At 36.1% G+C, this 17,822-nt stretch overlaps 1 protein-coding gene across 5 annotated transcripts in view; it reads right to left on the minus strand.

The window, feature by feature from the left end:
* Positions 1-17,822, minus strand: part of CADM2 (cell adhesion molecule 2) — a 582,226-nt gene that overhangs the window by 294,724 nt on the left and 269,680 nt on the right. For 2 of the 5 annotated variants that reach the window (XM_040055582.2, XM_058419325.1), the window contains one exon: positions 13,720-13,765. The exons of the other annotated variants lie outside the window; for them this stretch is intronic. In XM_040055582.2, the coding sequence (XP_039911516.2) occupies positions 13,720-13,765 (46 nt within the window). The remainder of the gene's footprint in view (positions 1-13,719; positions 13,766-17,822) is intronic. 5 annotated transcript variants of the gene reach the window in all.

Consider the following 17,822-nt stretch of genomic DNA (forward strand, 5'->3'; position numbering starts at 1 on the left):
ATCCCCTCCCCAACTTTCAGATATTCAGTAGTTCATTTATGTTTTGCTTTATCTAAAACCCCCTCAAATCTAGTTCACGGTCTTACCAGAAAAATTATAGAACCCTGTGTTTGATTTCCACAACACAGGAAGAAAAACATTTTCAGTTATAGGTTTAAAACAAGAGGTTTTATTCTAATTAGTTTTGTAAAGGGAGCAAAATATCTCCATATTTTCAGCACACTCAGCAATGTCTGTGTGCATAAACTGAGACCTGTCATGTCTGTCTTGTGATTAAGCGAAATTTAATGCTTCACCTCTTTGTAATATTTGTTGTTTACTCATAACTGAGGTTTAGATTGAATGGCAGCTGACATTTCCAAAGATTTAAATAAGGTAAGAAATTAAGCAAATTAATATATTCATTTTCTAAAGTATAATGAGTCATTTGCATATAAAATGTAGGAGTCTGTAAATATAAAATGAACTTCAAATACTTGAGGACATCATGAATTCAGTTTCTTGTATTTCTTTTATATGTGTGTGTGTGCGTGTGTGTGTGTGTATATATATATACACACACACACACACACACACACACTGCAGAGAAAGATTTTAACCCCCTGAAATTCTTGCTATTTTATGCAGCGGTTTAGATTGAGCAAGAGATAATGATTTCCCCCTCCATGGATCACAGCACATAAGATCTCAGACTGCAGCATTCTGTAGGGGACCTACAGAGCTCCTCATGTATCAGCTGCAAAGACAGCCTCTGATCTGTCCTTGAGAAGAGAGAAATGCTCTTACAATGCCCTAAGTATTTTCTAAAGGGTGTATTCAGGTCTGATTATGTAAAAGGAGTGAGACATATCCCTATCATACATGGAATTCCATGGAGATCACTGAAAACCTGGTGGAGAGGACAGGATCTTATCCTTTGGCCACTCTGCAGAACTCCAGTCACACAGAAAGCTAAGGCAAACATGGCATGGGGCTCCATATAGAAAAGAGACAGCAAATTAACACATCTACAAAAAACAAAGATTGAAAAACACTGTCCAGGATGTATTGAAATATACCACAGGAATCACATTTACAAATTAAGCAGTAGGAGTTTCAAGGCTACCAGCTAATTCCAATTTAATGATGCTGCCAGTGAGTGAAACAATACAGAGAAGCAAAATACACTGATTTGGTCAGTCAGGAATTGAAAATCTATTTGCCTACACTTGATTTGCAGTGCAACAGGATTCCGCTACTGAAATTCGTAACTGGTGCTCCTGTCGACAGAAGAAAGGACGGCCTTTAATTTATGAATTGAAGAGAGCTAGGACTAATTAAAGATGCAACATAAAGCTGGGAAATAGGAACTCTAACATGCAGTACGAATTCACATAATTACAGGCAATTTAGCCATTGGGCTACAGTGCTAACTGCATGGGCTTGGCTTTGCACAGAGGATTCAAGAGTTATCACTATTTTTGTTCACGTGCACATGGCCATTCACATGATACACACATAACTTCTTTACAGGTCAAAATTCAAAAGTCAAAAAGAAGAAAAAATGAGTGAAGAGGTAACAAATACTGCAGGGAGGTACAAAAAGAAAAAAAGAAAAACAAAGGCAAGTTTTATTTTGGCAGGAAACCTGGTATTTCAACATAACTTGTAGATCTTTTAAAAAATTCCGTATTTTCTTCACAACTGTATGCACAGCTCCTTCTGCACAAACTCTATGTTAACAGTCTGCTTAAAAGACCCAAGTCTATATAAAAATTTGCCCCACCACTCCTCTGCTTCAAAAAGAGCAACCCTCATTTCCCTTCTGGTGTCAGAAGAGGACTTTGGCCTGTAATTCCTATTTCTCAGCATGCCATAGAATGAGTACTCACCAAATTTATATCATAAACAAATTCTCCTTAAGGATATATATTCGACAACCTGTGTCAAACAAGGCAGAAGACTGACAAACTCCATTCTATAATCTACCTAATCACACTGAAACATCACAGAGACACAAAGCCCATTACTCTAAATGCCCCATTGTCAGCCTGTTACACCTTATAATTTTTCAGAATTTGGCCAGAGACACTTGGGAAGGCACTTGGAAGTTGAATTCCGCGCTTGCTTCAGAATGGTTACAGGAACAGGACCAAACTTCTTTTTAAGGGTACTTTATGGGTGTATGTATCAGCATAATGTTTGTGGATGAGATTATCCAACAGCTAGACTAAACTTTGAAAACAGTAACTGAATGCACCAGTGGCTGGGAATTTGCTGATCCATCTGAGCCAGATTGTCCCTGAATGCTTGGGATCTTCCAGACAAGTAATGCTTGGAGGGGAAGCTGAGGATCCAGTCACTATTTCTTTGATACAGAAGTCATTGCTATGTAGAGGGAGCCTACAAAAAACTCCTTTTTTTTTTTAACACAACAGGAATCTCATATTTGGTCTTGAGAAACAGACAAACTAGGAAATATTAATTTGCAGGATTGTTTTAATGTGTTTACAATGGTGGTACAAGTGTTTCTGTGGCACTTTGACTTTACTTATTTCCTATAATTTATATTTCTCTGCCAGTAAATTTCCACACTATCTCACTGTTACCTCCGAGCCATGTTTTCTGCAGTACCTACCTATAATTTCAGCTATCTTCTTCACAGTAAAGCTCAAATTAATTTCAGGCTTCTTTTCAATGAGACGTAACTGACTCTATCTTCAGGGAGGTATGAGGAATGTTTACTCTTTACTGTTGTCTTTACTATTTTCATTCTATTCCTTTTAGTATACACAATTTTCCGTACTTCTTGCCCTCACAGAGCCGTCCTTGAAAGACTACAAATATCTCTTTCGTTTTTGAGCATCACTCTTCCACACGTTCATTTCTGAAAGCAAAAATATTTCCTATTATGATTTTAATTCTTAAAAGAGTTATACAGCAACTCAAGTATATATCTATTAATCAAAGGAAAAAGAGATTTTATGAGAAGTTAGTGTAAACAGTGTCTTTGTGAAGAGATGGGGGAGAAAAATAGTTATGTGCCAGCACAATGGGGATAGAAGCTACAACTCTATTAAACTCTTAATAGAAGTATTTAAATTGAAACACCCCTTTGAGTGAAATTCTGCACTAATGTATGTTACCTGAGACTTCCCCTGCCTCCTCTCTCTCATCCCACTGCTGAACCCTGGGAAACATTTTAACCTCCTGCAGCGCAGTCAGCAATCCATCCATGACTGATTGACCCATATTGGGATGGAAGCAGACCCTGTGGGTCACAAGGATGCACCAAAGGGAATGATGAGGCTGAATATCTGCTTGATGGGCAGAGAACACAGAAGATTAGAGAGGAGATAAGGTGGTTAATAGGCTCGGCTTCCCACACGTCTTCTTGTGAAGGTTCTCAAACCAAAATATTGTTGGGAGGTTTTTTTCTGTTAATTAAATGGGAGCTGAGGGGATATATAACCTGTCAAGGTCTGAATAGCTCAACCTCCAACACTTTCTTCCACAGAAAAGTCTGACTGAGAAAATGAAGTAAACATTGCCATTAAGCAGGCTCCTGTTTCCTTCGCCCAGGAGCAGGCATGCAACTCACAAGGTGCTCAGCCACCCCAGATACTTCAACAAGCAGTTTAGCCCCACAGTGAAAACGAAAGAGCCCTCAACAGCAAACACCATTCATTACCATTAGAGGACTTCTCACTGCAGGAGTCACTTTGTTTTACTGAACAGACATGCTAAATCTGCTATTACAAAGTCAACATCATTTTTTCAGAGAACAAAGTTGCTGCTTTAGCTACATGCACCTATGTTTCTTTGATTGCTCACCTTCAGTTTGCTTTTAGCACTAACGTCTGGTGCCAGCCTTAACACAGAAACAAATTACCGTATGAATGAGAGCTGAACGCTATATAAAAGGCAAATTATTCAGTTGTGATAAAAATGTGTTCTTGAATGTACATGCACGCTTCAGAGCTGGACAGAGTATCCAGCTTCTCACACAGTACCACTTTTTCAGGGTTAAAAGGGTCAAAGGAGCAGAGTCTGGCCAATAAAACACATAATAGGAAATATGCGCTTCCTTCTGCATGTGTACATGGGCACTTCATAACCCAAAAAAAAGGCAGTAAAAGTTGCAAAATATAAAACTAAATTTCTTTATAAATCACAGAAGTTCTGCTGCCAAAGCTGGGGCTTGTGATGCTTTAAATGTTCTGCATGTGAGGAATGGATTTCTTCACTGTTTCTAGAAATGGAAGGGTGTCCCTTAGGTCACACAGTGAAAGAAGCATCAACAACAAACAAGTCTGGAAACCAGAATGACAAGACAGCTGACCTCTGTTAAAGCCAAACAAAGCTATTTACTAAAAAAAAAAAAAAAAAAATCACCCTTGAAGTCTTCACTAACTCGAATAATGAAAAAAATTACTCGAGTGAAACCTCTGATTGAACCTAAGCTTGTTTCTATAAACCTAAGATGTAATTTGGATTCAGCACACATCAATTTTCTCTTGTTTTCAAGAGAAACAATTCATTACAGAAGTTTAATGAACTCCACTCCATTTTTGATCAAGCTTTACCTTTAGGGGAGGAGAAAATGCTTCACCACATGCACTTAAGACACAAGGTACTCAATGACAAACACCAGTAAGCAGGATGTCTAAGTTAATTTCCTCAGAATTAGATATCTGCAAACAAGAATGACCTAAATCCTTTACAATTTCTTAGAAATTATAGCCTAGTTTTCATGTTAATATAGCATTATCTTGTGGCTGACAACTATTGCAAAAAATCACAAATTAGAGGTCATAATCTCAACTGAGAAACACTTCAACATAGAGATATCCTCTCAGTGAATAATGCAGTTTTATAGACCATAACAATTTCTCTCACTGTTCACTGAGTACAATACAGTAACAGTGAACTCAAAGATTTAAAAAAAAAAAAAAATCAGAAGAATCCTTTACATGCTTGATTTTGAATGAGGGGAAAAAAAAAAAAAAAAAAAAAAAAGAAAGCGCGCTTATTTTTGTCTAACAATCAGGGACTGAAGTACAATATACCCAACTTTATTTTAAAGTAAAGCTTTAAAACATCAGCAATACTGACTGTGTAGTAAGAGAAGTGATCCATCCATTTTTATACAGATCACTGGAATGCAAGCTGCTTTGTTAGAATGGTTGGGCCACTTGTTGTGCTATCACTCGTTCTGCAGCTTCACTTAAGCCATGCCAATCAATAAAAAAATGAGGTTTTGCCCTTCTGAATCATATGTTTATGAATCATATGTTTAGCAGATGCAACAGAATTAAAAAAAATTACCAGGATTTTTTGTGAAATTACACAAATATATAAACTGGGAAAAAAACAGTGTTTATGATTTTATATTGAATTAAGAGGCTTCACAAAGATAAGAAAATTATTATTTAATATAGTACTTAAGCTATGATGTTTTATCTCAAAAACTTTTAAATTAAAATATTGTTATCATTTTAAAAAGCACCTTGAGAAACAAGCATTCTGTGAGATTTAAGGTGAATAACAAATATGACAGACAATATACACAAATGTGCGTGACAGAGCAAGTTATCACATTGTCATGTACATAGAGTTCTTTAAAAAAACATTATTCTTTTGACAGATTTTTATTCTCAGATTTTCTACTGCTCCCAAAGACTCACTCCCTCTTTTAAGATGTGGCAAATACAGTAAATCCTCCAGGTTTTGGTAGAGGTTTTTCTTCTGCCCCAAGAAAGCCAAGGAGGTAAAAAACAGAAGGAATGGAAATTTAGGGGTCTCTGAGGAAAGGCAGAGAGTTGTCCATGCCATGGGGTGTTGAACAGTTTTGGAAGAATGTGGTCATAGACATCACTTTATAAACAGGCACTGGGGCAATGCTGCTGCGGAGTTGTTCTCCCATAGTGACTCTGGGACTGGCACCACCCTTAGTTTCTAATTGGAACTTACGGGATAGTTGAGGACAGAAGTGCAAGGTCCCATGTGATGCATGACCAGTAGGCAGGGTGGGATATTCTCAGATAGACTTCCCTGCATCTACATGTACAAACTGACCACCACTGACTCAAATCCAGAGGACAGAAGGCATGACACGAAGAGCCTGAATTCGTAATGCTGATGGTTAACAGAATATGATGGTTTGCATCATTCTGCATTTCCAATAAAATTATACAATAGTGAGTGGGGCTTTTTTTTGTTTGGTTTTGTTTTGTTTTAATTCAGCATGCACAAAAAGACAACCTGGATTTCTTCGTCTTCTCTTTCTCTTGGTTATTTTTTCATTGCTGACTCTTCCTACAGATAAGTCTGAAAGTCATGGCACTTTGCCGAAGTGCATATTACTTCTGAATCAATTTAGATGCATATTCTATCTAAATAGAGCACCTGAGGTATCTTGGTGTATTTTCTTTACACATATTATTGTTATTTGAATTGTTTATGTGTCTGTGAAAACATGCTGAGAAGAGAATCAAAATAAATGGGTCAAAGCAAAGACTACAAATGGGGACAAATGTGAATCTAATACATCACTCGGGAGAAAACAAATCATTTGGTTTCTGGCATAGATGTTTTTAGTCATCTAGAAAATCAAATTTCAAAAATAAATGTTAAAAAAAAAATTCAGGTAAGGCCAGGTAATAATAAAAAGAAGGATCTCTGATTACGGGCTTATATACTAAACTTCTAACTTCTGTCTGAATATCACAAATTTTGCAATTGTGTTTACTGTGACCAGCTTTCATCCTCTGAAGGTTTGCATTGTTATTAAAAAACCCAACCTTCTTTTCTACCTGCTATCGCTAAATTGAATTACAGCAAAATTAAAATGACAGAAGAAGACAGATATAAGGGAGCAATACACAAATGTCCGCAAAATTTGTGAAAGAACAGTGAGGGCCACAGAAGTAAAAAAGGATGAAATGAAATTTTATGAGCTGTCTCTGAACCAGGAGATACTAATTAAGGTTGTAGAGTTACATGAAAAAAAGATCAAACATAGATAATACATCTACAGACACATTAACCAGTGGCTGCCATGTGAGGGTTCACTGTGTGTGTCCATAAAACCAAAACATGGCCAAGCCAGGAACAGACCACACAGACTCAAAAAACTCCCTCATCACCTCTGGTGAAGTCTAATGTAAAAATGTGGACTTAAATTACTGGTGGTTGAATTTAGAATGTGCCAGGTCAGTGCAAGACTGCCTCGTTGTCCAAAGACTCACCCTCTGTGAGGACAAGGGGACATGAAGACAAGATGACACCAGTGAGAAGCAGGGACTTGGACTGAATAATCTTATGAGTTCCTTCTAACTCGAGATGTTCTGTGATTCCCTGATCCTATACTGACCCACCAAAGCTCACAACTTGTAAAGCAAAGGTTTTAATTCCATCCTCACTACCAGACTGCAGTTCAGGGAAGCTCTTCAGTACCCAGCTCCATCCTTTCAGAGGGCATCAAAACAAGCTGGTACCTCCTGTGACCTCGAGGATTTGCTTCAATGGGATGAAGTAAATGCTAAAATTAATTGCTGCAACAGAGCCTGCATGAAGAAAACACCACAGGAGAAACCTGGATATTTCTTGAAGAGTTTTCCTTCACAAGCTTGATGTCGCCACTGCAATGGAGTGAAAGGTAATTAGACTGATTAACTGAAAATCATTGAGGAGCTGTCATTCGCTCCTTTGCCAGTGCCAAAGCTGCACAGGGCCAGGATCATTCTGCTCTGCAAATACCAACAAAGAATACTTAAAGAAGAAAGATGACTGAAGGAGGATGGAACTATTTGAGGAGTTCTGCACCTTAACATGGAACATTTGCTATTAGTTCCCAATGCATATTTTTTCATCTTAAGGGGTAGTAGACACCTTTCAAGCTTCAATTCCTTGATAATTCATATTATGCCAGAACTCAACTCTTTTTAGATGATTTCCTTCCAAAGAGAAATGAAGAAATGAACAGCATTTCACAGAAGAGTTTTCAGTAGAGTCTTCCTGGGATTTTAGAGCAGAATATAACAGAAGAACAAAAAGAAAAATAATCCCTTTTACTTCTTCAAGAGGTAATACTGATTAACTCATCAGATTGTCATCTAACAATACAAGAATTATTGGTAGGTTTCCCCAGGGCCTGATATATTTCTGGTCAATAACTGAAATATTTGGCGGATTTGTCAACAAAAAAGCAAGAATATTCTGGAACAAAAGCTCTGGGTATGTAGATTTAGATACTGAAATATAACATTAAAAAGTTATGGGTTGAATCTCTTAAAGTATTCAATTCACCTGTTTGTTTCTAAGTAATTTTATTGTCCAACTCATCTTCCACATGAGTAATAACTTTACAGGAAAACATCCTTAGACAAGACTGCTAAAATATTTTCTGTATTCATTCATAAATAATTTTGTACTGATCTAAACCCAAAAATCCCCACCCATTTTGCATGTTTAGCTTGAGGAATTTCATCAGAGATGTATGCCTTCAATCCCAGTGCCACCTGCATGGGAACATCCAGCAGGCATGACAAAACAGACCATGGTATTGCTCTTTACTACACTGAACTTCTTCAGAAAAATGTAAAAAAAGAAGAAGAAGAAAAAAAAAAAAAAAAAAAAAAGAGAAAAAAAAAAAAAAAAAGGCAAAAGCCTGGGTGACAGCAACAGTATTTTTGAATAGTCAAATCAAGGGGAACAAAAAGAGCACTGATGAAAAGTTGAATAACTCAGATGAGGAAAAATTAGTTGACTGCGTTCCATAGAATTTGCTTTTTGGTTTGAAACCCTATGATCTGGAAAGCAACATATTTGCATTTATTTTTTAATGCATTAATAGCAGCTTAATTGTGATAGTTTCCTCTTAAATAATCTCGTTAAAAATTAACTGGTGCTTTATTAATATGGAAACAGTTTTGATTTAGCTTTCTAGCTTTATTTCTACTAAAATTGAAGATTTTGAAAAGTAATATATTTTTCTTTAATTACTATCACAACAGTACAGTAATTTTGCCAGCTTTTCTCCTCAATAATTTGATCACTATAGAAATGAGCTTTGCTTCAGCTTGCTTTTGATTTGTGTGTACATGCATTAGGATTTTATGGTCTTTCACTAAAAGCTAAAATGTGATACAGTAATGTCTCCTGTGTCAAGGACAACGCCATGGGACATTGCTTTTGGAGGAATTCTGGCTGAAGAGTTGGGGTTACCCTGCCAGCAATCTAAGGAGCAGACAAACCATTCCAGATTACTGCCCATCAGGAAGACGGTGCCAAACTGTTTTTGGTGGTGCCCAGCACCAGGGCTGGTGCCATAAAATAAAACACCAGAAGCTCTATTCAACATGAGGAAGAACTCTTTTACACTGAGGGTGGCAGAGCACTGGAACAGCTGCCCAGGGAGTGTATGGATTCTCCCTCTCTAGAGACATTTAGAAATGTTCCTGTGTCACCCGCTCGAGGTGACCCTGCCTTGGCAGGAGCTTTGGGCTGGATGATCTCCACAGGTCCCTTCCAACCCCAGCTATTCTGTGAAAAACACTTTTGAAGGATATAATTTATTTTTTTTCCCTGAAAATGATATCATAGGCAATTCAGAATTTTGTTCTTTTGCTTTTTAACTGTACATCTTCTGTAAGGAAACATAATTTGGAGATCGATTTAAGAAATGTGCACAGAAACCATCATACAAAACATAAAATGTTGAAAATTTGAGTACAAAAAGAAAGTTTGCAAAAGGAAGCCCCACAATTTCCACATATTCTTTCCTGTGATACCACATGCATATTTAATACAGGTGTGTTCTTTAACAATTTAATCTTATATTAGTGTTTCTGCACAACTCCCTCTTCATTCACAGCAAAGACAGTTTACAGGAAGGGGAAATTCAGTGTGCTTTCAACCTCATAAATCTACTTACAGTCCTAAATTTCATTTAAGCCCTGCACTGGCAAGAAATCTTATAGACTGAAGGTATTTCATTTCACTTGTGAATTCAAGTCTTATATTTAATGGCTTTTTCCTAAACTAGAGATGCAGCTTAAAAGGAGGGATTATCCATTATCCCTACCCATTTTTATCACAAAGAGACTATACCTCCATTCACAACAGGTAGAGAGACAAAAAATTCAAGTTGCTCAAACGTAACCTCACCTTATAAAAACACTCCTTATAACATAGTCGTATGTGAAAATTATATAAAAAACCCAAGAACCTCTGCAATTTGTATAACAATTTACAGCACAAGCTGTTGTCACAACTTGAAAGTGACTGAAAACTGCCTTGGAAATGATGGCAAATGGATTATAATAGTCTTTATCACAAATTATCTTGAGTTTTGGTTAAGCATCATATAGCTTTATATAACATTATAGTGCATTAATATGCTATTTCGTCAAACTGCTCAGAAACCTCTATTAATTTTAATGGACCCAAAGAAATAGATCTCCTAAGAACTTTGATAACATCTCTTTTGGTATAGGTGTGGTGGTTGTAACTGTAAACTCTGGAATAGAGTTTATTTTCTTCACGGGAGCTATTGCAGGGCTGTGTTTTGGGTTTGTACTGGAAGCAGTGTTGATAATGCAGGGGTGTTTTCCTTACTGCTGGGCACAGCTTGCACAGAGCAAAGGCCTTTTCACCCCAAGAAGTGGGCTGGGTAAGGTGCACAATAAGGTGGGAGAGGATACACCAGTCAGGTGGTAGTGAGCTCTTGTTTGAATCACTTGCCTTCTTTGGGGTTTATTTCTCTCTCTTTGTTATTTCCCTTTTATTTACAAATGATGATGATGATTATTATATCATTTTAATTATTAAACTCCTCTTATCTCAACTCCCACGAGTTTTCTCACTTTTACCCTTTTGATTCTCTCCCTCCATCCTGCTGGGAGGGAAGGAAGGAGTGAATGAATGACTGGCTGGGATTAGACCACAACATGGTAGATGACTATTTAGTCCAAGAAGCCAGATCCTATATCATAGGATCATACGTATTTATAACATAAATATCTACTTGGCAGAGAAACAGAGCTAGTATCTGTCAAAAAAAGAAAGAAAGAAAGAAAGAAACAAACAAACAAACAAAAAAAACCCACAAAAAAAACCCTAAAAAAACCCCAAAAATCCCAAAACAAACTGAGCCACCTACAGCCCAAGAAATTCCAGAATTTTCTGCTTCCCCACAGAACCCTAAAAGAGATCAAATTTTTGAAACAGTTCTTGCAAATGTACAGAGAAAAGATTTCAGGGTGGAGAAAGACACAGGCAAAGGAACTGCTAAACTGCCTTATACAACTTTGTTCATTCTCTTTGGGTAAAACACAATCATGCAGAGTTATTATGGCTAAAAACTTTTCAGTCACTAAAAAAAAATTAAGCAGGAAAGTAACTTCAGGTTGCTCAATGGCGAAATAGCCAGCAACATGCAAAGAAACATCTACAGCAACCTATTTTTTTTTTTTTTTGTCTGTGCTTGTATGAAGAATTCTAACAACATTCAGCAGATGCCATCATTATGTGAGAATCTCTGGATTGCTGTAACTGCAACAGAAAACAAGATTTGCATACAAGTAATAGCAAGCCAGTCCTTGGAAAAAGGAAATGGTACTTCCAAGTGGACTTGTTAACATCAAGAAATATGGGATGCCTGCTGTGCAAACTTATTTAAGAGCATTGCATTGTACAATATTCTACCTGAAGTGTTCCTGCTGGAAAAGGGACATTTTTTTACATAAAACTTTCCTTTTACTGCAGTATCATTCCCATTTTATCTTAAATAAATACACACTATCATGCATTTACATAAAGTAGGAAATACTGATTATCTTAAAATGATCTTAGTCGAGACCACTTGCCAGCATGCTATACATGCAAAGTCAATTAGGTTACAGATTTGAGCACTTAACATTTCTCTCATTACAGGTCTTCATATAATGTGAGAGGGAAAAACAGTGACAAATTAGTGCCTATGCAGTTTCATTAATTCACCAGGAACAAAAAAAGGATGGCTACTAGGGGCAGGGAGAGATGGAAAAAAAGGGAGAGAGGGAAAAAAAAAAAAAAAAAAAAAAAAAAGATGAAAGCACAAATTGCTCTACAGTCAGAGGAATTCTGTGTGCCAGTTTGAGGAATAAATCAGAAACTGTTCCAATTGCCATCCTTATCAAACTTAATGATGCTCTGCACAATTTACAGATATCAATCTGATCCGAGATACACAATCCATGGTTTCGAAACCTGCACCTCAACTTCAGTACCATTCATCTGCTACAGGTAACATGCTCCAAGAGTGAAACAAATATCATATCACATTTAAAGCAATAGTATCTGCTGGAAGCACACTGCAGCACAACAGATGCTACTATACCAGATCACTATCAATCTTTTGCTGATCTAGTTGTACTGACAAGGCATCCAAAATGCAGCTGGACAAGGAAAGACCCTCCTGTCCCAAAGTTATTCATGGAACTCTGGGTGATTTAGCAAAATAATCTTGAAATCTCTGGACATCTCAGAAAACCTTACCTTTAAAAAGCCATTTAGATTCATCACACAGTTCTGTCTAGCAGTAAAGGATTTATGTTGTTTACTTGTCCCTGTGTAGCTGCAGGATTTTATGTATCCCAGTATCCAAAAATGCAGATACCGGCGCAACAAAAAAATCAGTGCTCAAACGTGAATACAACATTATGAAGGATAGCCCAGCACTATAATTCATTTTAAAGTTGCATTTTTAAAGGCAGGATGCAATCAAGGAAACAAAGGCCTCCAAAATGTTCCAGTTGTTTTTAAGAGGCTACACTCTTCTCTTGCTGGAAAACAGCCACATCAAGAACGATGAAAGCACAGGTTATTTGGTGAGGGGAAACACATGAAACAATTTTAATTAAATTGCCCAGGAGACTCTTAGAAAGCTGCCGATGACAGACATTCTAGTACTGGATCTTGGCTCAAGCTACTGTAGCCCATTGTATTTTGTGTCAATAATCACAGGTTAATTAATAAATGAGGTTCAGCTGTCTATTTAAAATACAAGACTCTTACGGAATTAATATCCATAAATCTTGATTAACACCAAGGATGTAAAAGGAAACCAAGGTTGTTTCATTTGTTTTATAGTTTTCCATATCCAATATTAACTTATAATCGAATAAAAAAATATTTTGGATGCTTGAGCACATCAATCTATGCAGCACTGCCAAGCTTTGCCAATCCCACCTCTTAGAAAAATGTCAGCTTATAAATACTATCTACAAGCAGAAATGGGTATGACGTATCCTTATGGCACAATGGTATTTCAGGATCTTTTGACATTAATCTTGATATTGTGAATTACATGTGCAGCTCCATACTTTGTTACTATTTGCATCAAACTATTTTTTCTTTTTTTTTTTTTCCTTTTAATTTTTAAAATCACTTCACAAACTGACAATATTGTTGTTTTATTGTTGCTATGTAAATATATGGACATACAAAATACATCCAGTATGGTAACAACAAGAATTAAATAGCTTTCACAGAGTAAAAGCAGAACAGTAGCTCAGAATATAATTTCTTCTATTATATTTTCAAGATTTGATAAAGATCTGCTAAAGTTGGGTATTTCTCCTTTGGCAATCAAATGTTTTACTGATTCAGACACTTGTCATATGGAACGGAATCCGATGTTCACACACAAACAAATTATAGACCCATCATAGACTTGAGATACCTGAAATATGTTACCTTGCTGTAGTCTGATTATAGTGTGAGAAACCTGATATTCTCTTACCTAGAACACAAAAGAGAAATTGTTTTAGATTAATTCATAGCATGGTCAAATCATACATTTTGCAAATTAAAGAAGAACGAACTATGTACAACCAACAAAATCGGTTTAGACTATTTAATGGTAAATGGTCTTTAGTATTAAATCAATCCAAAAGATTTGGTATCATCTTCTTTCACAGCTTTGTAATTTTCTCTCCTTAGATGATTAAAAGCTCTCTCTTTTCAATCAAAGAAGGTTAAAAGCCATGTAAAAATCCAAGTTCAATGTTTGTAATTATCTTTGTGTGATTCAGGTTATTAACTTCCAAACTTTGTCCAGCGTGTACCACAGGTACAAATGTACATGCATATAAACGGGGGTTTTTTTGAAAGTATAAATTCAAAAGCTTCTATAAACCTCACTCTGCAGTGGTTTAATGTTTTTCTTTGGGGGGGTGTGTGTGTATATATATATATATATATATATTTATTTATTTATTTATTTATTTATTTATATATTTGTGTTTAGATAGTATAAAAATACTTTGGTTTCATTTTGTCTTAGACTTTCTTTTTCAACAATGACAAAGGTCCAATAAATTTTTGTCAGCAGTATCTTGAAGCTCAAGGCATGTCTGAAGTAGGAGAGGCACCTTCTGTTCATAAAGTGTTTATAAACTAGTAAATACATATATTTTTATCCAATCTAACCTTTAAATGTTATGCATTTCTTTAAGAAAAGTAACTTCACCTTAAAAATGCCAACAACAAAAAAGAAATTACAACTTCTTTCAACTGCTTGAACTATTGGAATATATGGATTCCTGGGACAACTGAAAGTTTGTTCCTACAAGCTGTTTATTAACATTTGTGCGGATTACTGGAGTCTCAACCAAGACTACAGAACTGTTTACATTTCACCAAAGTTTTCCTTATGACAAAAAGGGAATAAAATATCTCTCAGTTTAAAGCTGCAGCCATAAGCCATCAGCTATCATATTTATGATTTTAAATTTTAGCTTTGAAATTTAGTTTAACTTCTTATGAGCAACACAGCAAAAATGAACACAAACCCAACCAGCTTAGTATGTCTTCAACACACAAAGATTTTCAGATAATTTAAAATCCATCAGCACAATATCTCTCACTGGTCCTGGCCCAGTATCACTGACACATCCAGCAAGCACAGGCTGGGTACAATTTTTTCCAGCACCAACAACTCTGGATTTGGTTCTTTCTTTCTCCCCCCAGATGCTGCAGTTTCTTCATGCCCTGTTTGTGTAGCCATGCACTGACCCAAAACTTCTTGGTGACATTCCCCACTCTAAACTTCAAACCATTTAAACTTGAAAAGCAGTTTTCTGCTTACTTTTTTAACTAGATCATTTAGACAGGTCTGGGTTAGTTTCTGGTAATAGCAATGCCTGAAATGGTACAACAGAGAGTGTGATAACTCTCAGTGGAGAAAGCTTTGCTGGCAGACGATCCCAACCTTTCCTTTAACCTAATTCTGTTTATCCATTAGGCAATCTAAGTGATTTTCTCAGTGAACAGCTATGGTATAGCAAAACTAACTTTTTCTTCTCCCCTCTTATTGAATCCTGTGGAACAGAGCTTTCTTTAAAAACAATTCGTTTCCTGTTCCCCCTGTTGAGCTCATTATCTTTTCAATAACTAACTTGGCTATTTTTATAGATTTTCTTTGAGAATTGTGACTCAGTTGGGCTGAGTGATGATCCTGGGGTAGAGAGGATGGGGGGGGGCTGGAAAAGTAAATCCAGAGCTGGACTCTTTCTGTTTCATCTCTCTACTTGTTCCTTTATACTCTTCTTATCAATCTGCAGAATAAAAAAAATGTGTTTAACTTAGGATTTATGTGTATTGTTCTGTTTCTATTCTGTTTCACAACTGCGGCCACCAGCAAAGTCTCTTTCATGTAGTGTGAGAGAAAACTTGAAATAATCTTCGGAAAAGAGAAACAGATTCTAAGGGCGTATATGGGTATTTATTGCTGTCATCTGAATTATCAAAACATCTGCAGGTTTTAGTACCTGGGTCACATGGTACAGAAAGAAAAAAAAAAATAGGGTATAATATTATACCCTGTATTTTCAGCAGTGAAACTGAGCAGATGTTCATGAGCAACAAGTGATTTCAATGTAATAATTAGTAAAGAAAGTTGCTTCAGTGTGGGATAGTAAAATGGCACTGACATGCTCTGGTTTGACACAAAGGAACAGAGGAAAGTAGACCAAGGAAGAATTCTGTGCCAGGTACACTGAAGAAACAGGGAATAGCATTAGGAAAAAGCATCACTGGAGATTTTTATAAAAGTTTAGAGTTCATTTCCATATGTTTTAAAGAGATCAGAGCTTTACAACAGAGGTGTAAATTGAAAGTTATAGGTTTTATGATCGATAATCCAGGAATAAGCTGAGTTCAACAAATAAATGACCAGTTAGAAATCAACAGCAGTCCTACACCAATGGCAGAGTCTAAGAGCAGTCTTGAATAAGTGGATACATTGTTCTAAAAACCCAGCTGGGAAAATCTGTTATAAAACAATCCACAGTAATGGAAAAAACTCATGATTTTAAGTTGTGATCACTACTACTGAGCCAACTACTCAATTACATTCCCTTAAAACAGATGACATTTAAATTCATAAAACTAGTGATTTTACATATTTAATCTTAGCAACCTCTTTAATTTCTTACTATAAATTAATCCTTTCAGCTCAAACACTGAATACAAAAAAAAAAAAATTTACATCTTCACCACAGTTATGCAGACTGCACAGATCGAAGCCTTGCTCACAGCTCTCAGGCTAATCAGGCCTGCTTGCATCATATGAATTCTTCTTGAGCTCGACTTTGAGTTGACTTTGAAGTTTATGAGCTGAAAAGCAGCTAAATTAAGCAGAACAAAACAAGCAAATGACAGCTAAAGAAGCATTAGACCCAAGTCTATTCATTCAATTAATTTACAGTTTTACCCACTCTTCTGTTTAACTGCTTTGTCAAAATTTCGACAGAAGTACCATATGACTGAATTTATGCTACACACATCACTAAGATAAATATTTGAAATAAAGGACAAAATAAATAATTCTGCACAACAAGACCTTGTAAAAATAAAACAAAACAAAACAACTTATTCAACTTTTTTTCTAGTTTACTTTTAAATGTATGCATTCGCTCTTTACGGGCAATTTTAAATGTTATTTTATGAATATATGACAAAACCCCTCATAAAGAGACAGGAAAATATTCAAGAATTAAAAGAAGGAGCAAATGTAAAAATTTAAAAAAAAAGAAAAAAGAAAAAAGAAGGGAAAAAAAAAAAAAAAAAAAAGTCTTCCTGGGAAAAAGGCATAGGAGACCTTGCAGGAAACTAAGTTCTTTTTTTTGTTGTACCCTGATATAATTCAACCCAATTACGATATGAAATTGGTCCTAAACAGGGTAAATTCTTGCAGCTTTGTCCTCAGCTGCTTCAAGAAATCCCCATCTGCCTCCTCAACCTTTCAATCCAGCTTTCCACATTCAACGTTGCTTGAGATATAGATGGATCAAAAAAGAACACCAATCAAATGTTTTTATAGAAACTACAGGATATTTTTATTCTCATACAGATTTTTTTTTAATTGTTATGGATATGTAAGTTCTCAGTAGAGATGATAGCTACTGCAACTGTGCTTCTCTAACCAAAGAATGCAAGAACCCACTTCTCAATCCACAAAGCTACCTGGAGGATGAGGAAAAGCAGTAAGACAAAACATGCTGGGTGAGTCTAAAGAAGATGATCAATAAGCCTTTAGGAGTATGTTTGTATAAAAGGATGCTGATCTGTCTGAGTCTTGTGGAGACAAATGCACTTTGCTTTTTTAAAAAATTTTTTCCCTATAAGGAAAAAAACACAATGTGCTTTAGCAAACTCTTTCTACTTATATTCCCACAGAATTCCTTATTGTTGTGGAGAGATTCTTCCAGTAATCAAGCTAACTTGGTAAAACCTTTATCTTGTCACTTCCTGAAAAAGGTGACAGGTGCTAACTCTCTCAGAGGCATCATATTCAT

The sequence above is a fragment of the Hirundo rustica genome, chromosome 2 (assembly GCF_015227805.2).
Source record: "Hirundo rustica isolate bHirRus1 chromosome 2, bHirRus1.pri.v3, whole genome shotgun sequence".
Lineage (NCBI taxonomy): Eukaryota > Metazoa > Chordata > Aves > Passeriformes > Hirundinidae > Hirundo > Hirundo rustica.